At 35.0% G+C, this 27,242-nt stretch overlaps 5 protein-coding genes across 6 annotated transcripts; 4 read left to right on the forward strand and 1 right to left on the reverse strand.

The window, feature by feature from the left end:
* Positions 1-3,310, forward strand: LOC140880762 (eukaryotic translation initiation factor 5A-2-like). The gene is made up of 5 exons (XM_073285501.1): positions 1-208; positions 1,753-1,875; positions 2,002-2,058; positions 2,685-2,759; positions 3,018-3,310. The coding sequence occupies exons 1-5, from the start codon at positions 86-88 to the stop codon at positions 3,120-3,122; spliced, it is 483 nt and encodes a 160-aa protein (XP_073141602.1). The 5' UTR covers positions 1-85; the 3' UTR covers positions 3,123-3,310.
* Positions 3,311-4,306: 996 nt separating this feature from the next.
* On the forward strand, positions 4,307-8,475 carry LOC140879520 (transmembrane 9 superfamily member 9-like). The gene is made up of 7 exons (XM_073283265.1): positions 4,307-4,563; positions 5,941-6,105; positions 6,251-6,360; positions 6,434-6,539; positions 6,630-6,742; positions 6,841-6,991; positions 7,087-8,475. Exons 1-7 carry the CDS (start codon positions 4,447-4,449, stop codon positions 8,242-8,244), a joined length of 1,920 nt encoding a protein of 639 aa, XP_073139366.1. The 5' UTR covers positions 4,307-4,446; the 3' UTR covers positions 8,245-8,475.
* Positions 8,476-9,670: 1,195 nt separating this feature from the next.
* Positions 9,671-12,374, forward strand: LOC140883169 (APO protein 2, chloroplastic). Of its 2 annotated transcripts, none has more exons than XM_073289531.1 (4): positions 9,671-9,803; positions 10,000-10,173; positions 10,486-10,835; positions 11,072-12,374. In XM_073289531.1, the coding sequence occupies exons 2-4, from the start codon at positions 10,039-10,041 to the stop codon at positions 11,898-11,900; spliced, it is 1,314 nt and encodes a 437-aa protein (XP_073145632.1). In that variant the 5' UTR covers positions 9,671-9,803; positions 10,000-10,038; the 3' UTR covers positions 11,901-12,374. The 2 variants fall into 2 exon arrangements, with proteins under 2 accessions (XP_073145632.1, XP_073145633.1); XM_073289532.1 differs by having other exon boundaries at positions 9,714-9,803; positions 10,037-10,173.
* Positions 12,375-13,212: 838 nt separating this feature from the next.
* Positions 13,213-17,526, forward strand: LOC140880307 (uncharacterized). The gene is made up of 10 exons (XM_073284636.1): positions 13,213-13,345; positions 13,748-14,746; positions 15,276-15,360; positions 15,550-15,645; positions 15,850-16,002; positions 16,089-16,196; positions 16,298-16,417; positions 16,693-16,818; positions 16,905-16,988; positions 17,140-17,526. The coding sequence occupies exons 2-10, from the start codon at positions 13,773-13,775 to the stop codon at positions 17,263-17,265; spliced, it is 1,872 nt and encodes a 623-aa protein (XP_073140737.1). The 5' UTR covers positions 13,213-13,345; positions 13,748-13,772; the 3' UTR covers positions 17,266-17,526.
* Positions 17,527-17,936: 410 nt separating this feature from the next.
* Positions 17,937-22,983, reverse strand: LOC140881514 (uncharacterized). The gene is made up of 4 exons (XM_073286888.1): positions 22,836-22,983; positions 22,537-22,674; positions 19,866-20,347; positions 17,937-18,895 (listed from the first exon to the last, which is right to left on the reverse strand). The coding sequence occupies exons 1-4, from the start codon at positions 22,933-22,935 to the stop codon at positions 18,335-18,337; spliced, it is 1,281 nt and encodes a 426-aa protein (XP_073142989.1). The 5' UTR covers positions 22,936-22,983; the 3' UTR covers positions 17,937-18,334.
* Positions 22,984-27,242: the final 4,259 nt, after the last annotated feature.

The raw sequence follows: 27,242 nt of genomic DNA on the forward strand, positions 1-27,242 counted from the left end.
TACACACACAAGCAAAGAAGGAACAAAAAACTGAAGCTCTTCGTTGAAACAAAGATCAATCAAACGTGCGTAAAGGAAGACGGAGATGTCGGACGAGGAGCATCACTTCGAGTCGAAGGCGGACGCTGGTGCCTCCAAGACTTACCCTCAGCAAGCCGGCACCATCCGTAAGAACGGCTATATAGTCATCAAATCCAGACCTTGCAAGGTTTTTTGTTTTTCTTTCTTTCAATTTGAGTGGATTCGATCGAATTTGGATCTGGGTTTTTGTTGGTTTCTTCAGATCTTGTTGGGTTGTTCGATTCTCAATTCAGGAGGTGTTATCGGGTTGTTTTCTCCTTTCTTCTCCTCTAGGTTAATTTTGTTGTTATGTTTGTTGGTTCTGTTCTTTCTCCATTTTTCTCGTTCAATTTTTTTTTTCGGGCGTATTCTCGACCGGTGATTCCCATTTCCCACCGCCGCAAATCGTGGGTTTTTGAGTTGATGATGAATTTATATTTTGCTGAAAAATTGGAATTTTGATATTAACTTATTCTTAGATTTTGGACTGATAAAGTTTCATACTTTATTTGTTTAAGTTCATCTTAGGTAGCCTTGTCTAACCTAAGGTAGAAATCATTGGAAGTTCAGCAGAAACAATTCAACATTGATGTATTAGTTATTGGATAATCGGTTGGAAAAGACTGAAAGTGAAAAGTGAATGTATAATGGATGGTCATAACGTGCCATACCAAGGATTTATAAATCACGGATCCATATCCATTGTCAAGTGTTTTATTTCCTTTTCTGTGAGGCTTCCTTTTATACGTAAATCCAATTACTTGGAATGCCTTCTTCAATATGTTAGGCTCAGCCTCATACTTTTGTTCCTTGAATTTTATAATTTTTTTGCTGATGTTTTGTTTCGCCTTTATTTTGTGAGTGTCTGCTAGGATCATACCATGGGCTTAGACTTTCGAAAGACGCCTTAAAGTTCTTGCTAATAGTAATATGTAAGCAGAAAATTTTGGGAATCAGCATTGCCATTATAGGTTTCTAACTATTATAAAATATGGGGGGAAAATTTGTACTGTATGCTGGCTGGAATTAAATTTAAATGATCTTATGCTCCTCTTTGTTAAAATGAAATGTCAAGCTGTAGATATTTTAGGCCCTGGATGCATATGTTTTTTGTGTTAATCAAATGCTTGTAGGCATGGCATCTTGTAAGATGCAATAATGCATAATATATAGTTCTTATGGAGTTTGTTCAAACGTACTTAGTTAATTCTTTATTTATTCCATCAACACAATGCGTCTTTTCCTGGTTTATTAACTTTTCTTCGATTGTGATTGCATACGATCTTGTCTTCATGGCAAGAAATAATATCCCCATATTAGGTGAACTCTTCCCTTGGTTTGTGTTGGCATATATTAATAATATGGAAAGCAAAAAAACAATAAGTTGGTTATTCAGAAATATTATTGGAATTTTATGTCAGAATCATCCAACCAATGTTGAATCCAAATAGTGGATAGCAAGCATCAGAACTTTCATCTTGATGTTTCTTATACAAAGAATGTAGTATAAATGGTAATATTTATTCTGCTGTCAAGGTAACCACAAATTCTAATGAATGTTGTATCCTAAGTCTTTCTTGTAATTTTCTTAAGAATTTAGTTTACTTGCCCTTGCCCTTTTCTTCATATCTCCCATCTCCCAGAAAACCTTGATGTTTGAATGTTATAATTTTGTCCCCGTTGTTTGAATAGGTAGTGGAGGTCTCGACTTCAAAAACTGGCAAGCATGGGCATGCAAAGTGTCACTTTGTGGCAATTGACATATTCAATGGCAAGAAGCTTGAGGATATTGTTCCATCCTCACACAATTGTGATGTAACGTGTCGTCGATTTATTTGTTTTATCCATGCAATATTTGTTACTGACCTTTGACCAAAGCACTCAGCCGTTCTGTTCTATCAGCAATAAATTTGACTTATTTTGTTCTTAAACATTTTTCAGGTGCCTCATGTGAACCGTACTGATTATCAGCTTATTGACATTTCTGAAGATGGTTTTGTAAGTTGCTTCATTTTACACTAGCCTATTCTGAAATAACTTGGCTTTACTTATAGCAACACCGAAAAAACGTGACTGATGCAAACTGGATGTTTACAATCATTCGATATCTTTGTCGAGTATTTTCAATTTTTATGTCTCTTTGTAACTTATCCCCCTATCAAGGGTTCTTGTCGGTATCTGAGTCTAGGATCCTACTGCCAGTTTAGTTACTATATATTTCTCTTTTCCTTTGTTTTTTCTGCATTTATTTATGCTTTCTCATTCCCATGCTAATGTGTATTTTCGCTTTTTTACATTTACTTTTAGTTCAGGTTATACAAATTTGTTTTACTACTGTATTTCAGATAGAATTTCTACTTTTTATAAAGCACTGAAATTTTGAATGAGAGAGATCCTTTAAATGCAACTCCTGCTCTCAGTAACTTTTTTTTGACTAATTTTGTAGATCTTAATCCCTAATCTGGTTGTTTGATGGCCAAAATTTGAAACAGCATATATCTATGCGTGTGGCATATCAAGCGAGACACATAGTTCACACCTAGAATTTAAATTCAAGATTAGGCTTAGATGGTTTATATAATGATGGAATGCATGATTGGGTGTTTTCCTCGTCTATGATGTAGGTTTCCCTTCTGACTGAAAATGGAAACACAAAAGATGATTTGAAACTCCCTACCGATGACAATCTGCTTGGCCAGGTTTGCTATTATTATCATCTATTTTATTTTTACCAACATGTACATTTTCTGTTATTAGCTAACAACATAAATTTCTTACATCAAGAATAGTTCACTTGCAGTTTATCCTAAACGCTTATCTTCCTGTACTTTTTGAAAATTTCCGACGACCTCTTTTTTTTTGTTTATATAATTTATAATTTATAATAAAGGATGTTTGATTTTTAAGACACGTTTTAACTTGAAAAAAACACTGATTGTGGTTTTGATCGCATGTAGATTAAAGGTGGGTTCGAGGATGGAAAAGATCTTGTGGTGACTGTGATGTCTGCAATGGGAGAAGAGCAGATTTGCACTCTCAAAGACATTGGTCCTAAGAACTAAATGTTTTGCTATTTATTGAACAAGTTCAAAAGTTCTATATCAACGGTTTTGCGTTTATTGTTCTTTTTCTATGGTTTGTCGGTGATGAAACAGATATAGATCAGTGTTACCGTTGACATATATTAAGGCATTGGTTTTTGATTGTATCTTTTCGTTTTAATCTCCACTTCGAGGTGTTTTTTTGGGTATGGTATTCGAGTTTATGTTTTTCATTTTAACCATAGTACTGTTAGGACTAGAATTAGTCGATGGGGCAAACGAAAGAAATAAATTCCATATATTTTCAGGAAAAAAAGAAGGTTCCATATATCATATTCATAAATAAAACCAGTAAATGTGGAACATACGACTCTATTTTCACCATATTTGCAATTAACAAAATTTGTATTGATTCAAACAAATCATGTATAATTAGATGTTTGGGCTCGCATTTTCAACTTTTTTTTTTTGTGACGTGGGAATCCGCAGCCGCTACCTTTCAGTGCGCTCTGGGTAAACCCCGGACTAACGCAATAGCCTGCAAACTACGGACCCTTGGAGGCCGCATTTTCAACTTTCTTTCATACAGAAGGGTTGGAATTAGGCAAAGACATTATAGAAAAATATATATCGCAGGTAAACAAATACGTCAAGCATGAAAAATGTTACTAGGAAAATATAGTCTATTTGAATAAATAAAAGCGTAACTAAAAAGAAAAAGCTTAATTTTTTTTATTAAAAAAATCATTTTTATTTTTATATGTAATTAAAAGAAAAGTTTAAAAACTAGAAATTCTAGCTTCTAAAAACATTTTTATAACAAATGCTACTTTTTTTTAAGAAAAAATTGTTATTTAAAAAAAATAATATTCTAACTTTTCCAACCAATCGTGCTCCTCTCTCTATTTTATTATCTTCTCTATTTTATCTTGATGTTTCTTTAATCTTATCTTAATTTTTAAAACTATTTGATCAAATAATATTTTTAATCAATCGGGTCAACACATGTTACACATCGCACCAATTTATCATTTATTATTATTTGACTGCATATAATCCAAGTCCAGTAAATTTTCCATTTCGCGAATCAATCAGCACCGTTCACAATGGAAATCAAACGCAATCAAAGGTCCAGATCTTTTTTAACGCATTTTGAAAATTAAATATAATTATAATACATATATATAATATAATATTAAAAAAATCATCCCCTCTGCAGTAGCAATCGTACTTTGCTTGCAGTTTGTTTCCTCTTCGTTCTTATTCCCGAACCGGCCGAACTGTTCCATCATCACACGTATCGATACACCTTTGATCATCGATTCGCGGCTGTTAACGTTAACTCATGGAGCTCGTGGGGAGGATGCCTCACGCGATTCGCCTTTGCGTCTGCTTCACCTTCTTCATCTCCGTCGCTCGCGCCTTCTATCTCCCTGGCGTCGCTCCAAAAGATTTCTTCAAGGTATGAATCGATGATTTACGCACTCTTCACTGTGTATATGTGGAATCACGACGATTGTTTGTTCGCTTGTTTGAGTTTTATTTCGAATTCTTTATCTTGCTTAATAACGATTTGACCAGGTACATGTATTGAGTAAATTGTGGGTTTTTGAAAGCTGGTGAAATACTGAGATTGAGTTAATTTTGTTGTGAATTTGTTGGTTAAGGGCTCCCCCCTCAGATCTCTTGATTTTTCATCTTCTTTGAGTTATTGATAATGCATACCGGTAAACTTTATAGCAGATATATGATGACGAATTTTCATATCATGGAGAAATTTTTGTTTGGTTTTGATTCCTGTTTGGGTATGCATTGCCGCAACAATAACATGACCCACCATGAAAATTTGGGTTTTGAAATAGTTGTACAACATTTTCTTGGCATGTTTTTTATTGTGAGTTTTACAAGTTCCTTGTCAGATCGTAGCAGTTAGAAAATCAATGCAATAACACAGGAGAATTTCTGTACATCACCAAGCTAAATTTATTTGAAGCTTAGAAGTGGCAGTTTTTTTTATTATTTTTGTGGAACTCTACACCTTAGTGCTTGAATCTAATTCAAAAAGACAAGCTTGTGCAAAGCATTTCTAATGTATATCTGATCTTCTATTTTTATGACACCGCTTACTCATTTTCCCTTTGACCACTTCCCCTGAGACACTCTTTAAGACCCAACGATCCTATTACCTATTTCAAATGTTAACCCAGAACTCTTCTAAACTTCCAGTGAATGCATCATCTTTCATATCATGAGATCCCTGGCACGAACCTGAAAGGTTTATTTCCTCATTAATAAATCATCTGAATTTTACTTGTAACTGAATGACAAGTATTGCATTCTTTAGCTAAATATAGTTCTTGTTCAAGTCAAAAGAAAGTTCTACGAGAAGTACCTTGTATCAGAAAGAAGTCATTTGAGAAGTCACCTGATCTTTTCACTCCAAAGTAATGACTCAAATGATTGTAGGCCTCTTAGATTTGGTAGCATCATTAAGAATTTGTCTGACTACTTTATTTTCAGGTTTGGTGAAATAGTCAGCGGCCTCAAATAGGGTGTGATTGTGTCATTTTCTAACATCTTAAATTTTTTGACCATAATGAAAGATATATATTCAAATGGACCAGATTTATAATTAGTGACGGATAGAAATTTTTTATATTTTTGCATGTGAAATTAGTATTTCAACAACGGTCCATGTTTTCCTTTGCATCGTAATCTCTTTATGTTAACAACTCATTCTTTGTTTTCTGTTCATTTTTAAGATTAATATAAGGAATTAATATGAATTTGTTTAGAAGATCAAAACTTCGGTATCCCTCAAATTTAAGTGATGTGGCAGGGTGATCCTCTGAAGGTGAAAGTACAGAAATTGGCATCAGTGAAAACTCAACTTCCATATTCCTATTATTCTCTCCCTTATTGTACACCAAAGAAAATTCTGGACAGTGCGGAGAATCTAGGGGAAGTTCTTCGTGGGGATCGCATTGAGAACTCTCTCTATGAAGTATGGCTCTCTTTCAGTTCTCTTTCTTGTATTTGAAATTTGCTTATCTCTTGTGCTATGAATGTTGTCTAGTTTCTTCTTGCTTTAAGATCAATTATGCTGTCACCCAATTAAAATGTACTTCACAATACACTCCTTTTTGCAGTTTAAAATGCGAGAACCACAAATGTGCAATGTTATTTGTCATTCTACACTTAAAGCCAAAGATGTAAAGGAATTTAAAGAGAAGATTGATGATGAGTATCGGGTGAACATGTAAGCCACTTATTTGAACATTTTTCTGCTCATTCATCAATTTACTCATATGTTTTGATGCTTTGTTTGGCAGGATATTGGATAATCTCCCTCTAGTTATGCCCTACAAAAGATCTGATACGGATTCATTGGTGTATCAGCATGGTTTCCCTGTTGGAGTAAAAGTACACTATGGTGGAGTAAGTATTCCACCGATTAATCATTAAGAAGCCCCTTCTTATTGGGGAAGTCCATCAATTTAATCTATTTTTTGAATTATTTGTTCGTAGCAAAAGGAGCAGAAGTACTTTATCAACAACCATTTGGCTTTCACTGTAAAGTATCACAAGGATGAAGAAACCGATGCTGCGAGAATCGTAGGATTTGAAGTCAAACCATTCAGGTAATATGATGCTGCCGCTTGTTGTATGCTGCCGCTTGTTGTTATGCTTCCGCTATCTCTTGACCTGTCATTGATCTTTGTTTTCACGGTGCTTACAGTGTTAAGCATGAATACGAGGGTAAATGGAATGATAACATAAGATTAACAAACTGTGATCCTCATGCAAAACGCATTGTAACTGGCAATGATTCCCCTCTAGAACTTGAAGATGATAAGGAAATTATTTTTACCTATGATGTGGAGTTTCAGGTACTACTTTCTTTCTCATCATTCATTTGATAAATATATGTTCAAAGGCATGATTGATGATGGTCAAGTTGCTGGTTTGATTATTTTCCTTCTAGGAGAGTGAGATCAAATGGGCTTCTAGATGGGATACTTATCTTTATATGGCAGATGATCAAATCCATTGGTTCTCAATCGTCAACTCATTGATGATTGTTCTTTTCCTCTCGGGAATGGTAGCCATGATTATGCTGCGGACCCTCTACCGTGACATCTCCAAGTACAACCAATTGGAAACTCAGGAAGAAGCCCAAGAAGAAACTGGATGGAAATTAGTTCATGGGGATGTTTTCAGGCCTCCGATCAACTCAGATTTGCTGTGTGTTTATGTTGGCACTGGTGTTCAGTGTTTTGGGATGATTCTAGTGACGATGATCTTTGCTGCACTTGGATTCCTTTCTCCTTCAAACCGGGGGGGTTTGATGACAGCTTTGCTATTTCTTTGGGTTTTCATGGGCCTGTTTGCTGGCTACACCTCCGCTCGTCTCTACAAAATGTTCAAGGGAACGGAATGGAAGAAAATTACTCTTAAAACTGCTTTCCTGTTCCCTGGAATGGTGTTTTCCGTATTCTTTGTCTTGAATGCTCTAATTTGGGGAGAGGAATCATCCGGAGCAGTCCCATTTGGGACCATGTTTGCATTAGTCCTCTTGTGGTTTTGTATCTCTGTCCCACTTGTTTTTGTTGGTAGTTATGTAGGATTCAAGAAACCTGCTATCGAGGATCCAGTAAAAACCAACAAAATTCCAAGACAAATACCTGAGCAGGCATGGTTCATGAACCCACTCTTTGCTATATTAATAGGAGGCATACTCCCATTTGGTGCAGTATTCATCGAGCTGTTCTTCATCCTCACGTCAATCTGGTTACATCAATTTTACTACATCTTCGGGTTCCTCTTCCTGGTATTCATCATCCTTATTGTCACCTGTGCCGAGATCACTATAGTGCTTTGCTATTTCCAGCTCTGCAGCGAAGACTACTTGTGGTGGTGGAGATCGTACTTGACCTCAGGTTCATCTGCATTCTATCTCTTCCTTTATGCAGCATTCTACTTCTTCACAAAGCTCAACATCACAAAACCAGTATCAGGTGTTCTCTATTTCGGGTATATGCTCATTGGTTCATATGCATTTTTCGTGCTCACCGGTACAATTGGATTCTATGCATGCTTCTTGTTCACTAGGCTCATCTACTCATCTGTCAAGATTGACTGAAAAGTTAGAGCCATTGAAAGCCAGTTTGAAGTATTATTTACATCTCAAGGAACATGCAAAATACCCTCCACAACAAGTTCGAGTTTATTTTCTGCAATGTACTAGTCATTGGAGTCTTTTTCAAGTGATATTTTTAGTTTTTCTTGATCAACATTGCATGGTGGCATCTAGGACTATTAGGGTGATATCTTTTTTAATTTACCGGAATCCATTTAGAAATTTCAATGGCCAGACTACGAGCAGAAATATGTTTCGCATTTACCCTTGTTCAGTGCATTTGTTACCAATATAAATGCAGAAGTATGAGAGGATACATCATCAATTCGTGAAAGAATCGAGATTAGTACAAGACATAATGTAACAACTAAGCACGACAATCAAACAGTACAGAAAGAAACAAACACAAATTTCTTGATGCTCAATCTCCCAGCCATGTCAATCAAGATCACTAACAATTACATTTCAAGATATCTAGTTTTATGATAGTCTTATTTCCAGAAATTGGAATAGATTAGCATAAGAGCGCACATATTGTATATGTATATCATTATATATATATATATATATATATATATATATATATAAAATTGATTTAGATTTGATTTTTTTTAAACCTAATAATAAAGATTTTTAAATACTTTATTTATTTGAAATTTGTTTCTTTAAACTGATGGAGCTAGTTGAGAAAAAAAAAAAGAAAGTGAAAAATATGGAAATCACTTTAGGGCACACATTGGTGCGGATTAATCCACATTTAATCTACCTTCCACCTATTAAAAAAAAAGTGAAAGGTATGTCACGTACTCATTATATTAGGTTATTAACATCTTCTTATTATTAACACACACTTACATTAATATTAACACTTGTTATTTGTGGGTCCAAAGTATCCACGTATCCATTTTTATTCTTATTTTATATTAAACAAATATTTTTTTATTTACAATGATAAATTATTTAATAGAACTATTTTATTATTTTAAAATTAATTTAATTTTAATTTTGATATTTGGGACTCTTTGCTATTAAGAAAAAAAATATGATTTCAATTAAAATCAATTTAATTTCAAGTTAATTTTGAAATTTTTAATTTTTTAATAAAATTCATATGGGAGAAGTGAGATGTCCCCACACAAGACGTGTGCGCATGTCGGATATTTGTATTTGACGCGTGCTTTCAAGTTTCACGCGTATTAATCGATCAATTTTTTTTAAAAATAAAATAAAATAACGAGATTAATTGAGATTAATTTCTTGGTTGATATGTTAAATCAAATTATTAACATGTGCATCCAATGTGAGTGTTTGCTCTTACTTTATTATTATTATTTTTAAAAATATATATACATCCTTAGTTCTTAATTTTCTTTTCCTCCGGAAGATCTTCACTCTTTTTCCAAACCCGGTTTTGTACAGAACCGGGATTCCATAACCCCGGTCTGCGAATTGCGGTTAAATTACCCTTATCCTTGAGAGATCCATACTCAACTCCAGAGTTCAGAGAAGAGACAAGAAGCTGAAGGCAGGCTATAAATCTGTGATCAAGATTCTTCATTCAGGTTCGTCGAATTGTTCAATAATAATTATATCGAATCTCGTTTCAAATTGAGCCGCCATTTTTTTCTCATTCGATTATGTGAGCGAATATATGTATCGTGAACGTATATGGTAACTTTTTAGCATTTATTGATGGGGATTTACTTGGCTGATTGGAAGATGGGAATTTGATAAGATGATATCTGTTGAAAATTTCAGGAAACACAATTTGAGTTTGACGTGTTTCTGATTTCAGAGATGAGTTGTGGATATGTGCATTTCCAGTTGAGTAGTGCTGCTCTTGTGCATTGTGGAGGAAGGAATGCACTTGAAAGAGTTGATATTCTAAAGCATAACTCACAGCAAGGCCTCAGTTTGCTTGAATCTTTGAAGGTACAATTCTCTCCCTGTATGATCTTGTTAAACTGCTTATTAAACCTTTACTAAAATTTCTATTTAGCCATTTGCTTTTTTTATTTTGCTATGTTGATTGTAAAGCATTTTGAAACGTTATTCACTTGAAGAATGGTTGTGCTTCACTGCTTCTCTTTGAATTATTCCATCCTTTTCAGCTTTTAAAGAAATCGAATTTTAGCCACTTGACCCCACTGACTTATAAAGTATGTGTCTGTCAAACATATTTCTTGAAGTCACTGTATGGTAATTGGGTGAAATCATGGGTTAGCTTTAATGTTTTGCTTGCAGAACAGTTGCGGTGGACTTACGCTCCAATTCAAGCTTGGATTTTCCTCACGGCACCTCAATCGTTTCCAAGCTTTGGTCACTAAATGCGATCATCCTCAGAATACAGATTTTCCTCGTTATTATTCCAAAAAAGAGAAGAAACCATTCCCTATACCCATAATTGAGTTAAGGCGAGCTGCCAGGCAGAGGTTTAAAAACAGCAAGGACCAACGTATTGGAATTCCTCCTCCCAAAAGAGGATTGGTGGTTCAAAGACTGATTCCTGTTGCTTACAGCATCATGAATACGAGAATACAACTTATTAACAATCTCAAGAAGCTTTTGAAAGTGGTTCCTGTCCATGCCTGCAAGTATTCTTCGTCCAAAGCCATGTTATTTTATTCCTAGTTAGAATTTCATATATTATTCTCCAACACATTTTGGGTTTTCATTTTCCCGTATCTTCTAAAATCCTACTCCTTCATTTGCCATTTTCCCCTTATCATGCAAGTAATAAGCGACTGCGATTGTTGGTAAAATAATGGTACCAAATATTCTAAGACCTATCAGTTCTATGATTGATTTTGTGGTTTTGCAATGCTTGCAGGTGGTGTAATGAAATTCACGTGGGTCCTGTCGGGCATCCTTTCAAATCTTGTAAAGGACCACAATCTTCTACTCGTAAAGGCCATCATGAGTGGGGGGAAACGGTTCTTGAGGACATATTGATACCTGTTGATGCCTACCACTTGTATGATCGTCTTGGAAACCGGATTCCTCATGGGGAAAGATTTTCGGTTCCAAGAATACCTGCAGTTGTGGAGCTGTGCGTACAAGCAGGAGTCGACTTGCCCGAATATCCAACTAAAAGAAGAAGAAAACCTATCATACGCATTGGCAAAAAGGAATTCGTCGATGCAGATGAAAGTGACCTACCAGATCCCGACCCAGAAGTTCCAAAAACTCCAATATTGGATGAAATACCAGACTCTGCGATCATACCACCATCCAGCAAAGAAGAAACAATGTTGCTTGCTGTGGAAACTCTTCAAGCATGGGAAGAAATGAGAGAGGGAGCTAAGCGGCTAATGAAGATGTACCCAGTTCGGGCATGTGGTTATTGTCCTGAAGTTCATGTTGGTCCGACGGGACACAAAGCACAGAACTGTGGTGCTCACAAGCACCAACAGCGTAATGGGCAACATGGATGGCAAGCATCAGTTCTTGATGACTTGATACCCCCCAAATTTGTTTGGCATGTTCCTGACGTCAAAAAACCACTGCAACGGGAGCTTAGAAACTTTTACGGACAAGCCCCTGTGGTGGTAGAAATTTGTGCACAGGCTGGTGCTGATGTGCCCGATCAGTACAAAGCTACTATGAGATTGGATATTGGGATTCCTACAGATGTTAGAGAAGCGGAAATGGTTGTTTAGTGTCCTTGTTCATTCCCTCTGCAGTAGCTGAGGGGTTCGTAGGTAACTCTGATGCTTTGAATTAGTTAATATAAAAAGCAATAGACAGAAGTAAGCCTTCAGTTTGAATTTTACATGGGAGATCCCTTTATAGTGAGTTTGAAATCTTTGCACTTGAAGATCAGGCATCTCCCAGTAATGACGGTCTGAATTTGGTGAAGTTAGATCTCAAAAGGATACACAGTACATAAATATCCAGGTGTATATGAAAATTTGGACTCAACCCGTTTTGACAGCTCTAAGTCTATATAGTCCGTGACATTGCCGATGAGCCTGGACTTGAGACTTGCGGGTGCAGAATTTATAAAAATAATACTGTTATCTAGAGGATGGAGAGCAGTCATAGAATTTAATTTCCGCATTGAGTTCTATACTAAATTATGATCAGCGGAGGGTGCCGTGGATATTATTTCAATCGAAGTCATTTGATAATTCAATTTTAGTTTTTTAATGTTATTCCTTTTTTAACTTGTTTCAAAACCATCACCATGAAATCTACCCATACAAAAGCAAAAACCGAAAACATTCAATAAAAAGGAGGCTTCTTAAATCCTTTCAAATAAATATAAATTTTTGTTGCTGAGATATAAGAAGATATTTTCTCTTTACATACAATATGCATGGTACAAACGAATATAACTACTACACTGAATACTTCTACTTTTTTGGGGAAAAAGAACAAGCTGTAATTTTTTCAAGAAAAAATTGATTCAGGTAACTTAATGTGAAAAGAATTTTAAGGAGATGTTGATTTTCCTTTATCCATAGTAATTCCTCCCATTTTACTTGTATTATAGTGGGCAATGGAGTATTTTTTTTTTCGATTTATTTATAGCTTTTTCGAAGGTGTCAGCTCTTATCCTGGGTAAGTGTTTTTTCGGATTTTGAAATTTGTGGAAAACAATAATAATAATAAAAAATAAAATAAAGAAATAATTTTTGAAATATTTTTGTGAAACTAGGAAAGTAAACAGTAAATACATTCCCATTATTTCGATATATATGCATATATATATATATATATATATATATATATATATATATAAAGCAATTATTGATTTAGATTATTATTATTATATTATCTATCTATATTATATTATAAAAGATGAGTATGTTATATTTGAGGACACTAAAAAAATTTATTTCAAAATTACCTTTTTCTATCCAATATTTCAATAAAAAAACTTCTCATGACTACATGATTTGCTTTAAAATTTTTATTTTTTTACTAGTTATTATGATTATTATTAGTATTAGGGTGAGGGAGGAGCCAGATATGACCAAAGCCGTGTTTTGGCCGACAAAGTAGGGAGAATCCAAGTCATACCGCAAATTAGACTTTATAAATACTTAATTTTTATTGATTATTACTACAATTTTCATTTTCAAGGACGATACACAACAAGGTAATAGATCTTCTTCCTCTCCTCTGTGTTGCATCAACTAGTTTGATTGTGGTTATTTATGTTTTTCTTTTTGAATCGTTGGACATTTTTTTTTTTTTTTTGCTCTTTATGTTCTGCGGTTCTTGTATTCGATCTTACTATCCCTGTGTCGATCTGTGCTTTCGGTTTAGGGTTCGAATTTTAAGATCCGTTTGTCTTCCGAAGTATGTGTCAGGAATTTGTTTAATTAGCGGGGAAATCTTGATTTCTTTCTTGTACTGGTATCCTGATCGATAAATTCCGTCCTCTTGGATTGGTTTTTGTTATTTGATGTCTATCGAGAAATTCTATCGTTTTTTAATGTATGTTGTTAAGATCCTTCACATTGTCCTATGAGTATTCATTTTTATTTCTTGTTTGCAGGTCACAATTTTGTTGATTGTTAGAGATGTTGGAACAATTATTGATATTTACGAGAGGAGGTTTAATCCTCTGGACTTGTAAAGAGTTTGGAAATGCTCTTAGAGGGTCACCCATTGACACCTTAATCAGGTCCTGCCTTTTGGAGGAACGATCTGGTGTGGCCTCATATAATTATGATGCACCTGGTGCCTCATATACCCTTAAGTGGGCATTTCACAATGAACTTGGGCTTGTATTTGTTGCTGTGTATCAAAGGATTCTCCACCTCTTGTATGTGGATGATTTGCTTTCTATGGTTAAACAAGAGTTCGCGGCTATTTATGATCCGAAGCGAATTTCGTACTATGACTTCGATGACGTATTTCAGCAGCTTAAGAAGGAAGCCGAGGCTCGTGCCGAGGAAATGAAGAAGTCAAAGCAGGTTGGGAAGTCTGCTAATAATACTCTTGGTAAGAAGCAAGGACAGGTACAAAATGGCAGTATTGATGGAGGCAATAAAAAAAAGAATGGAGATGAATCTGGAAGTGATGGTGGAGACGGTGACAAGATCAAAGGTCGCCAGTTGGAAAACGGAAACTCTCAAAAAATACATGTTGGGAAAGGGGAAGTACCAGCGAAGTTTAATGCCACTGGTAAAGAAAATGGGACTTCCAACACGAGGGCTTTTGATGTAAATAAGTTACAGAAGCTTAGGTCCAAAGGTGGAAAGAAAACTGATACGGTTGTAAGTAAGGGTTCCAAAATCGAACCAGCAAAGAAGATAACCAAGAAAAACAGAGTCTGGAATGATTCACCTCCCGAACCAAAGTTGGATTTTACCGATCCAGTGAGTGAGAATGGGGAAGAGATTACATCTGTTGTTGCTACAGATCAAGGTGAGAGCATGATGGACAAAGAGGAAATTTTCAGTAGTGACAGTGAGACCGAGGAAGAGGACACGGGGAAGGATAACAAGGCTAACACGGGAAAGAAAGGCTGGTTCTCATCCATGTTTCAGAGGTACATTCTCTACCTTCCATGCAAGCAAGGATAAAAATTTCTGTTTTCGTGAACTTTTACTGGTACATTGCAAAGGAGAAATGTTGTCGGGGTCTTTTATTGTAATTATCAACACAAATTCGATTCATTTAAAATGTGAATCTTTTCTCCTGTATCATGTTTGTGTGCATACGGTGCACGCATGTAAGCAGTAATTTAAGCCTATGAAGAGATTTAAACATGGATATTTGGACGAACGTTCTAGAAATTGATGTCCTTTTTCAATCTGATGGCCATTGATGTTTCTTTGATGTGATAGGCTTGGCCTATCAGCACCATTTGTCAAATCAATGTCACTGAACATTGACCTTGTAGAGAGCTGCTTAATTTAGCATGGGAGGATTTTGTATGCGGGGTTTTTTTAATGATGGCCTCAGTATTGCTATTATGTCTTTGTGGCATTTTGTAATGTATCGCAAGTCTCGACATTTACTGTTGCTCCATTGTGATGGGGCTGGCAATCTCATCTGAATATCTTTTGTGGGTTCAGTATTGCAGGAAAAGCAAATTTGGAGAAATCTGATCTGGAACCAGCTCTTAAGGCTCTCAAGGACAGGCTTATGACCAAGAATGTGGTATGTTAGACTTTTGACCTTTCTAGTTGTCTCCCCTTATTTCTGGTCCTGGAAGGTGGAATCACTGGTCCTTGGAAATGTTCTTGCTAATAATTTCCATTGCTTGACATAAATGTGTATCATTCTATTCATTTGCTTCAGTTCTCGTGTACATAATTTATTGTTTATTTAAAATGATTGCTTGAGCAGGCAGAGGAAATAGCTGAAAAACTTTGTGAATCGGTGGCTGCTAGCCTTGAGGGGAAGAAGCTAGCCTCTTTTACTAGAATTTCATCAACTGTGCAGGTACTTGAACAACATTATCCTCTACAAAATCCAAAGTGGGTCACAAAAGAAACCATTTTCCTCAGGGAAAAAAAAAATTACCTTCTAATTTATTTTTAAGCTCAATTGCCTTCTAACTTCGGAATCTGAACTTCAATATCATGTTCCTTTAATAGCAAGTTGCTATTTGAAATTCAATCTAATGATATAAATGATATACACCAGGCAGCTATGGAAGAAGCCCTTGTTCGCATATTAACTCCCAGACGCTCCATTGACATTTTGAGAGATGTTCATGCTGCTAAGGAACGAGGGAAACCATACGTTGTGGTTTTTGTCGGGGTTAATGGAGTTGGAAAGTCCACCAATCTTGCGAAGGTTAGGTTTTTTATCAAAAAAATAAAATTGGTAGCAGATGAGCTGCTGCATTTTTTCCGTATTTTGATCGATATGCTTTTGCGCAGGTTGCATATTGGCTTCAGCAACATAAAATCAATGTGATGATGGCTGCTTGTGACACATTCAGATCAGGAGCTGTTGAGCAGCTGCGTACGCATGCTCGTAGGCTCCAGGTAGAACACAAGTGTTGTTGACCTACTTTTGTTTGAGATTTTTTTCTTGATGAAATAGCAGTTACAAGAAAGACTAAATGACCTGCACTTAATCTTTCCAGATCCCAATATTTGAGAAGGGTTATGAGAAAGATCCTGCAATTGTTGCAAAAGAAGCAATTCAAGAGGCCCAAAGAAATGACTCAGATGTTGTTTTGGTGGATACAGCTGGAAGAATGCAGGTGAATTGCTCATTTTATGGTTATTATGTGCATCTTGTTACAATACCACCTCCTGTTTCATCGCTGTAAATTTTCGAAGCACGAACAAAGCTTGAGCACTGTTATCAGTAGATATTTGTAACACTGGTTTTACATTGAGTGAAGGCCAGGAAATGCAATGGAGTCTAGTCTTCTGTGTCATATATGTGCCCTGTCAAATATGTGTCAACTTTTTTTTTTTTTTGAGAAAAAATATGTGTAACTTGATTGTGTTATAATTAAAAAATGTGATGCAGGACAATGAACCATTAATGCGGGCATTGTCAAAGCTTATCTACGTTAACACTCCAGATCTCATTTTGTTTGTTGGTGAGGCACTTGTGGGGAACGATGCCGTTGATCAATTGTCAAAGTTCAATCAGGTTGATTGGAATTCTACGCCCCCTTCAACCCTTCTCTTTTTTCTATTTGCATATAAATTATTGTACTGATGGAACTTCAATTTCAGAAACTAGGGGATCTTTCACCCTCTCCTAATCCAAGATTGATCGATGGAATCCTCCTGACCAAGTTTGATACCATTGACGACAAGGTAGCAACCTTGTACTTCATTTTGCCCGCCCTTTCCATCTTCCCCCGATATTCCTTTCTCCTCGGCCAACGCTTCATCATGCTATAAATAAAATAAATTGCAATTTATCTAGCTTTTAAATTTGTATTATTGTTGTCGTAAATGGTACCAGGTGGGAGCTGCTCTGTCCATGGTTTACATTTCTGGAGCACCTGTGATGTTTGTCGGGTGCGGGCAGTCGTATACTGACCTGAAGAAGCTGAATGTGAAGTCAATTGTGAAGACCCTCCTGAAATGACCAAGAAGTTGATGCATTTTGTGTGAAACTATTGTGTGGTTCGTAAGAAACAAGCGTGTTGCTCTGATTTGGTTTGTTTGCACTTTCCCATCCATGGTGAATTATGTCAGTTGACAGTATGTGTAATAGTAGTCGTGGGGGAGGTCAGGGTTCCGAAATACCATCAGTAAAAAAAATCCAATCAAATACTAAAATGTTTTTATTTAAAATTGCGGAACTCGTTAAATATAATTTCGTATCTAATAAATTTCTATTTTTATATCGAAACGACTTGTTATGAAATGTAGTATGTCAAGAGGTCAAATTTCATATAACTGCATAAATAAAATCTTTATAATTTTTATTATTAAATGAATCTAATATTTTGAGTATATTAAATTATTCATCTTGCTATACTTAATGATTATCATAAAATGTTTTCTTAAACATTTCATTATTAACTATTTACTAGTAATAATGTTAGTTATGTAATTCTCAAAAAATAATGTTAGTTCTATTAATTATAATTGTGAAGGTTTTTCTGGATTGAACATAAATTTTGAGGTGATAATGCGTTGCAGTTTTGACATAAATAATCTCCTTTTTATAGCATTCGGCATAACAACTAACAAACTTTAACTTGGGGTCAATTTTGTACAAATCTAATAATACAGCTTCTCCCTAAAATATTACTTAAAAAACTTTATTATGCACACTTTTTGTTTACGGTGAATAAAAAATTTGGGCAGATGTTTTAATTGATAAACTCATGCGACAGTCCACTCGTTCAGAGAATAGGGAAATCATTCCAATATATTGAAGCGAGATATATACTTGCACGAAACATATATAAACTACCAAATCAAGCGAGGAATCAAAATTAGCGCGTCAAATCTTCAGCATCATTTTCTACTCCATCCCCCACCACATTCATTCTTTCGCTGCCATGTGTTTAATTAATTCAAAGCATGAATTTAATTTAATTTCAATTTAATTTAATTTAAATTTTTGGATGAATTGCATGCATGGCAACATGGAAAGAATATAGTAGGAAATAGAATAAAAAATGGAGAAGGTTGGCCTGCATTAATTAGACCTCACCATTGCTTGGTACCTTCATCGTTGCTGGAATCATACTTAGGCCAGCTCCAGAGTCTTGTTGTACTATATGTAAGAGGCTGGCCTGTTTCTTACTCCTACGAACTCTGCGCCTTTTCTTGATAAGCTTTTGACATGCCAAAGATTCAGCTGCGGATTCACCATTGCTGGGCACCTTGATCGTTGCTGGAATCATACTTAGGCCAGCTCCACGGTTTCGTTGTACTACATGTAACCGGCCGGCCTGTTTCTTACTCCTACGAGCTCTGCACCTTTTCTTGATAAGCTTTTGACATGCTGAAGATTCAGCTGCGGATTTGCGTTTAGTGGCTCGACCAATCCTATGGCTTTCACTACCCTTCCGAGCTTTTCGCATTTTGAACTCCTCATTCTTGTGTTTTCTTCCCCTGAGGTGTTCGTTTAACTGTCGCTCACTGAAGGCATTGACTTTACAAACAGCACAGCTCCACTCCTCTTTAGCTTTCTTCTTCATGAAAGCATCCAATGCTTCAGCTTCTCTCTTTGATCCAGAAGCATTGACATCAGGTTTGGGCTATAACGATGGGAAAAAAAATGTCAGAAGCATAAAGGCAACCTTTGATGGAGCAACTTTCAAAACTTCAAGGAAACAAAAGTTTCCCTATTTCAAAAGCATATTATGCCTCCTAACACCTACCCCCTTAAAATAAATTTCAATTTCACTAGGTTTCATAATCCTAGTTTACACCATCTGATTCCAAAACCTATTGGGAGGCATTTCCCATTACCAGACGATATTCTGTCTAGGAACTTAGCACACATTCTCACCCCTCCTGTTTTCAGGGTCAATAAGTTCCAACCATATGTGTTGATTCCGCGCATGCCGTGTTCATCTTACAAGTGTATCTGCTTATAACGTGTCAGTTTTATAAATAAAACATTCACCTCAGAAACCAATAGTTGTCTTCGACTTCGAGTACCCAAGTCATAGCTGATTGATATAGCTTGCTAATAGAACCATACATGTGCCTGATCGGCACAGGACAAACCACAGCTCCCTAGTTTCCAATAGCTGACCAATTGCACCAGAATTGTACTTTCCTTTTTAAGGTTCAATTCATGGTTAGCTCGGTCATCCCGACCTTTCGTTTCAGGAACAGTTTTCTCTCACTGTGGTTAGGGGTCTGTAAACACCCTGCCTATGCAGGTACATGACACGGTACTTAAAATAGATAATCTCCCAATAACAACTACTCGGTCCTTTTGGGTACTGCCTCATAGTGTCTCGTCTCAACGATGCCAACGAGATTCAGACATCCGACATGCCAACTTACTGGTGGTGGAGCAGTTTGATATCAGGGATTAGGCCAGGATAGAAGCAAAGAGGGCATGCGCACACGCACACACACATTATTTATTATAAAAAGAAGAGATTCAGATCACAATCCAAGTAACGCGGATTTAACACCCTCCTCAAGATAAAAAAAAATAAGGATCTCAGAACACACAAAAACAAAACAGACATCAAAGGAATACATACTGACCAGCAAAGTAATTCTCTCTTTTTTGTTATCTTCATGCACGGCAGGCTTAACTTCTGAAACTCTCAAATCTCCTCTCTGGAATGGCGAAGTATCTAATCTTCCAGCTTCACACATTCCCTTCAACCTCTCTCTCTCCTCGAGTAACTTTGCAATCATATCCACTAAAACCCACCTTTCCTCTACTCTAGTCACAGAACAAGGAAGCCTCATCAATGCCTCGAACAATAAAGTCCGGAATGAGGAGAATGGAAATGCATTGCTGCCTCCTTGAGGAACAGACTCCTTCTCCATCTTCAGCACCCTACTCACCTCAGTTTCTAGAACATGCCTTATTGCAATATCTGACCTGATAATCTCTTCTATGATTCGTTCCTTTTCAATTTGTCTTTCAGCTATCACTCGCATGTCAAGATGAGGTGGAGGGTGATGGTATTGAAAGTGTTCCTGCTGACTCCAGACTAATTCTGGTCTCAAATAACCAGCTGAAATTTTTCAAACAAAACAGTGATAAACTAAATCATGAGTACGAGGCCGATGAAATCAGTACCTGATTTCTAATTTACCAAGTGACACGAAACGCAAAATAATCGAATACAATTAGAAGTGTCACTATATAATTCTATTGCCGAAACGAATTGAAAACAAAAACTAATCACATCGCAAACTTGATATATAATTAATCAATCCCTTGGTCTGAAAGCAAGATTTGTGATAAACTTCAATACAAACTTATCATAATTTTGAAAAAGTATTATCATGCCAACTTATTAAGATTCAAAAAATAGTCCCTTGTATTTTCATTATATGAGGTTTTGCATACTTGATTAACCAAAGCACATTATACTAACTTGGCAACCACTTCAAACTTATCCAAGGAAAAATTTGAGAAATGACAATATCATTAAGGTAGAGCAAATTACACAACCCGTCCCATAAGATTTGGCATGGTTACAAGCAACCAAAAGTTTCATTTATTACTGAAACCATTCCCGCAAGTAACAGGCAAAAACAACACTAATTGAGAGTGGCCAGATATCACTTTGTACTCATATTATCTACCCAAAAGATAAAGATTAACCCTAACAAACTCAAAAAAGCATTTAGACAAGTTTGTGCTTGACTGCTTGTAACTGGTACTTTTCTACCCCATCTTCACCAATCTTCAGCCATGGTTCACCATAAACACAGCACCAATGTCTATGGTAAAGAAGTCCCACTCAAAGGTGAATCAGCTCACTCCAACACTACCGGAACAGAGTACCACAAAGATGTAGCCATAGAAGTGGTGTTCTTTGCTCATGCTGAATCACCGAGGAAATAGTTGCAGAAGTGTGATAGCTTGAGTGAAGGTATTTTTTGGTGAGATAATTAACAGCAGGTAATATAAATTCAGGACTTTGATGGTGCCATTTGTTGAGTGAGAGATTAGGGGGGCTTCTACCTCAACATCAATTACCACTTAGCAAAGGGAATTTTGAGACAAAATGCCACAAAAAGTTAACTATGTTGGTACATTTTGTAGTTAATGGAAAGTTCTAAAGGATAACTTTTGGACAGAAAAATAACATGAGCAAGCCAATGAACTCATTCTTGATATTCATCTGTTTTTTTTTTTAATTCAACTGTTTCTTAAATAGAAATTAGAACATACTGAATAAATACCTTTTTGTTGAAAACAAATTAGGGAATTAATAAACCATTATCATTAAATAAAAGTAACATACATACACCAACATATCGCATGTTCAAGGCATTAATCAGGAAAAAATAATATAATTTTAAATTGTTTGCCATAATAATAATTTAAAACTTCCTGTTGTTTCTGCTACTGCTATCTTACGACAACGTGTATACACTTTTAATATCAGTAAGGAAAATCTTTCATTATTGGCAGACTTTTTTCATTTTTCTGATCTAGATTATCAAGATTTCATTTTTGGTATTTTGTTTAGTTAAGGAATCCAGTATTGCTCACAGATATTTTTTCTTTAGTTTATTTTCTTTCTTACCGTATAAGTGTTCTAGTTTAAGGCACAATTTAGATCCTAGTTTAGAGCCGTTAGCCATCTATAAGTTTGTTTGATGCTCCCCTTCGGGAGCTCTCTGCCCGAAGGATAGATTCAAGGGCGAGATCTGCACATAAACATCTCAATCAAATCAAATTTTTTAAAAGAGGGAAAATATATGACTTTCCTTAAGCATGCTTATTTTCTTCTAGGGTTCTCTTTTCTCTTAAAATTTATTAAAATCAAACAAACAAACAAGAATATCCTATGAAATAAAGGCTCGATCATTTTTTTTAAAAGAGGGAAAATATATGAGTTTCCTTGGGCACACTCATTCTCTTCTAGGGTTTGGTAGGGTTTTCTATCTCTTAAAATTTATTAAAACAAACAAACAAACAAACAAACAAACAAACAAGAAAAGGCCGCCACTCAGCCGCGCTACACTTGGGGGCGCTAGTCTCGCCGTAAGGCCATATGTGTGGTTTTGAGCTAAATAAGTAAACAGAAACTCCACCAGCTACCACAATTTGTAAATTGACATTAAGGTCTTCATTAATTCAGTATAACATGATCTAGGTACGACTTCAAAATTCCGAAAACAGTAAAGATTGAATATAGCATAAGGAAATAAAAAAACATCAAATACAGATGAGATGTGCACGGACCTTGAGTCTTAAGTTCTCCATAATAGCCGTAACCGGAGAACTGAGGCATCTGCATCTGCATCTGCATCTGCATCTGCATCTGCATCGGCATCTGCATCGGAATCTGCACCTGCATCTGTTGGCCAATCGCGGAATAATCTGCTCCGATGGTTGATCCCGCAAAATCAAATTGGACAAATATGAGATTTCATCCTCCATTGGTGATTGAATAAGGTAATTTCGAATTAAACCGATTTTGTTCGAAAATTTTAGTCATAACTTTGCAGGGAATTTTTTTTTTTTTTTGAGAGCGTACGCACCTTGAAGCGCTAATTCAGTAACGTGGCTGCGATTGGAGGATTGCGGCATGAGCCGAGAAATTCGTAGGTCGACTTGTGGAGGATAATTTGGCTGCATCATCAATTATCGGAGCAAGAAAGAATGTGAATGGTTGACTGGCGAAGCGACCTGATAAATAATAAAGTAAAATAAATAATTAATTAAACCGGGGTCGTGTCCTTCGAAAAGCTAACGAAAAGTGTAATTGGCACTACACTTTATTTCCATAAATACTCTCAATTTTTATTGGCTTGGACTCTTATCTTCAGAAACCTATTTGATAAAGGAAATATTATAGTTGGTACGTTTCCGTCACTAATTTATTGTAAATTATCTAGATATAGATACTTACTCTCACTGGTATGTTTCCATATGTTTTTTTTCCTGAACAAAAATTTGTAAGTATTGATTCTTTTAGAATTTTTTGTTTGATGTTTTGTATTTTTCTTATTTATTATTAGATGATTTCATTTGTAGAAAACATTTTACTTTTTTTGACTTTTCTATTGTGTATGTGCACATGCACTGTACTTAGATTTTGTATATTGTTAATTTATGTATACTTCATATTATTTATCAATCTACTAATTATTAGCTTACTATATTATTTTATAAATAATATTATTCATATTTTATTAATTATTAAAAAACAAAATAATAATTTATTATTTTATATAAAATTTAAGAATAACACTATCGTTTAATGGATATTCTTGTGGGAGACGGGTCACCCCAATTATAAAACAAATACCCAGTTAATGATTAATTGGATCTTTATCAAATCTGAATATGGCTTATCGAACATACAAGATGGAGCAGGGATTGAAGAAAGGAGAAAAGTTGTTCATGTCCGTATCACGAATCTTCGTTGTTTCTCTAGCCATTGCGCCGGGAAAACGGCGGCTACCGCTCACCGCCGTCACTTCCATGACTCTACAATTTTCTTCTCCTGAAAAAAGGCAATGAGAGTGAACGAAGGATACTGAAGAGTAAACGCTCCCACTAATCGAGCATGTGAAGTCCGAAGGTGACATTGTAAAGGTTGATTCTGTGTTGAACCCCAATTCATCGCTTCCGTATTTTTTTCGTTTTCCCCATTCAATTTGATCTTCGCTTCCTGTAAGCTCAAGAAATTCAGAAACAATAGAGAAGAAGGAAACAAATTGTGATAGGAATGAAAATTACAAGCTCGATTTTGAATAAATTCGCCTTCGTATCTGCGATGGGATCCCCAAAGGACGGGGGTTCGAATGCGAATGCGGAGCTACTTTTGCCTCTGCTCTGTTTGCGATTAAATTAACATCAATTTGATTAATGGATTAGAACCTTCATTGCAGGCCATATTCAAGTGATTAGTGTTTCTTTTTTTCAACTGCAAATTATTTGACAGATTTATAACGCGTTGCGATTGCTTTTGCCTTGTGGGCCTCGTCACTCGTGCAACATTTTTACCTAGTCTAAAGAAGCTATGCTTATCAGATATTGAATATGATAATGATGATTCCTACCCAACTTGATTGTTTAGTGCTTGAGCTTATGATTGGATTCATGTGCTTGTTACCTTACTTGTTTCTGAAAAATTGGTTTCCCCCTAACTCAGCTGTCTGAATATTTTATTTGCAAACCCAAGTTAAATGGTTTGTAGGGTATTATCATGATTGTGAATGCTAAAATCCTCGAAATTTTATATAAAAAATCCCAGCCACACAGTTACCTATCTAGTTTTGCATTTAAACTTGAAATGCATAAGTGAGTAGTACTTCACATTGTTTTCCTATTTGGAGCCTCTGTTCTTATTGTAAAAATTAGAGACTCTTCAAGTTTTGACTTGTTTGCATGCTCCATTTGCAATGAACCACTGATAAGAAAAGGGGGTGCGCGCCTACAGATTTTAACTTGTAAACCTTTTGTTTCCATGAAGTGAGATGTTAATACTAGAGGGAGAATAAGATGTTTGTGGTTTAGTCTTTATTCAGTTGAGGAGGAAGACTTTCTTTGCACTCCATCGCTTATGTAACAAATAATTTTTACTTTTATTGATAGTCACTAATTTACTGCAGATGGGCCACTCTACGATTTGTCTGCTTACAATAAGGTTAATGCTGGATTGTGATTGAATAATTTCATTCTACATGTTTGCTTTCATTTAGTATTAAGATTGGAATATGGAGAAAGCCATAGGGACTGTTACTGCAAAGACGGGTTGTTGGACTTTTTTGAAGGGTGTATTTGAGTTGACATCTCCGTTAAAAATTTCTGAGCTGTATCTCCAGGTTTATATGCTGTCGATATATAGAGTGTGATTGAGTTTCACTGTTGAGTGATTTCGTGTGAGTGATAATTGTGCTATAATAATTAATATCAGCTTAAGACAGAATATGGAGTTCGTAAGATCCTTTTGCAGGACTACCTTTTAGTTGTTCAATGATCAGATATGTAAGTGGCTCTTATGAAGCACCAGAGGGCTTACAAGCATTATATAAGGCCATTGAAATTTGAGCTATGTAACATTTATATTGCTTCAGATTTACATCATGCTATTTCAATTATGATGGTGACTGTCAGATGTAATTTTTGGTTTTTTTCGTTCAATTGCACTGGGTCATCTTTTTTCCTACCCTTTTGCAGTGTTCAAACGGTACTTGTCGTGTGGCATATCATCCTCTCTATGCACGGGTTGCTGGCTTTTGTTTCGAGGTATTAAATGACTGGAGTTTCCCTACACTTGAGTATGGAGGAATATTTTTATCCTCTGTTTGGAGGAGTGCTTTTTTCCTGCTATTAGCTTATTCACACTTGATGTTTTATTGTCATTTGTCTGCTAATAATTATTATATTCACGTGTACTTTAGTGTTATATGAAGCCTGAGGATGTTGATCGGTTGCATTTCATTCCTTTTGACGAAGATGAGGAGGATCGGTACATTCAATTACTGGATTATCTTTGAGAAAATCGATTCCAATCGTTCGAATCAAAAGGTTACGAATGAATCGAGCTTCAAAGGGGAATGAAAAGTATTAGTTTCTAGATGGCCTGATCATGCATGCAACCCCTTGTTCATTGAACTTTTGTAGTGTAGTTTTGTTTGTAAAATATTCATCTTAAAACATTGATGATCATGGTAATCAAGCAGGGTTTTAACTTCAAGGCTAATTGGATTTGGTGTGCAAATAAATTCACTTGATAATTGCAGTGAACATAGGTTCACTTTGTTTTTCTTTGTATGCCAGTAAAGAGGCTCTTCTCCTTGTCCTATATCTTCACACAACATACATCCCGTTAGCATATTTAATGGTTGAATTTTTATCATTTCAAGTACTTTGTGCTAATTTAACATAAAAATATTAATTCTTATGTTAAAGTATTATTAGTTCAATTTTTATGTATAAAGTATTACTTATAACGTATGTTATTTGACATAAAAACATTACATTTTAAGTTAAAAGTATTGCTTTTTAAATAAAAAATATTAGTTTTTATGTTAAAAGTATTAGTTTTTTTTTATCAAAAGTATTAATTCTAAAATATGCTAGTTTGACATTAAAAAATATTACTTTTTATGCTAAATAATATTAAATATTACTTTTAAGTCAAAAATATTAATTTTTATGCTAAAAATGTTAGTTTTACTGTCAAAAGTATTATTTATAATGTATGCTGGTTTGACATAAAAAGTATAACTTCTTATGTCAAAAGTATTAATTGTTCTGTTAAAAGTATTAGTTTTTATGGTAAAAGTGTTATTTCTAACGAATGCTAATTTGACATAAATACATTTTTTCAAAAATATTAGTTGTTTTGTTAAAAAAATTACTTCTTATCCTAAAAATATTAATTTTTCTATCGAAAGTATTACATCTAACATATGCATGCTAATTTGACACAAAATATTAATTTTTTGGTAAACGACATTAAGAGTATTACTTTTTAAGTCAAAAATATTAGTTTTCATGTTAAAAGTATTAGTTTTATGTCAAAATTATTACATCTAATGTATGCTAGTTTGACATAAAAAAAATATTACTTTTTATGTCAAAAAGTATTAGTTGTGCTGTTGAAAATATTGATTTTTCTATAAAAAATATTACTTTATAATGTATATTAATTTGACATAAAAATTAATATTTCTTTGGTTAAATTTTTTTCAAAAGTATTAAAATATTTGTAAAAAATATTATATCTAACGTTTGCTAATTTGACATAAAAACTATTTTTTTATTGAAAATATTATTTTTTTCAATAAAAAATATTACTTTATAATGTATATTAATTTGACATAAAAATTACTATTTTTTTGGTTAATAATATTATTTTTTTAGTAAAAAGTATTAGCATTGGAAGTAATCCATGTTCCAATTTATTATTGTTTTTCTGTCACTCTCTTGAT

Source organism: Henckelia pumila, chromosome 2 (genome assembly GCF_033568475.1).
Source record: "Henckelia pumila isolate YLH828 chromosome 2, ASM3356847v2, whole genome shotgun sequence".
NCBI lineage: Eukaryota > Viridiplantae > Streptophyta > Magnoliopsida > Lamiales > Gesneriaceae > Henckelia > Henckelia pumila.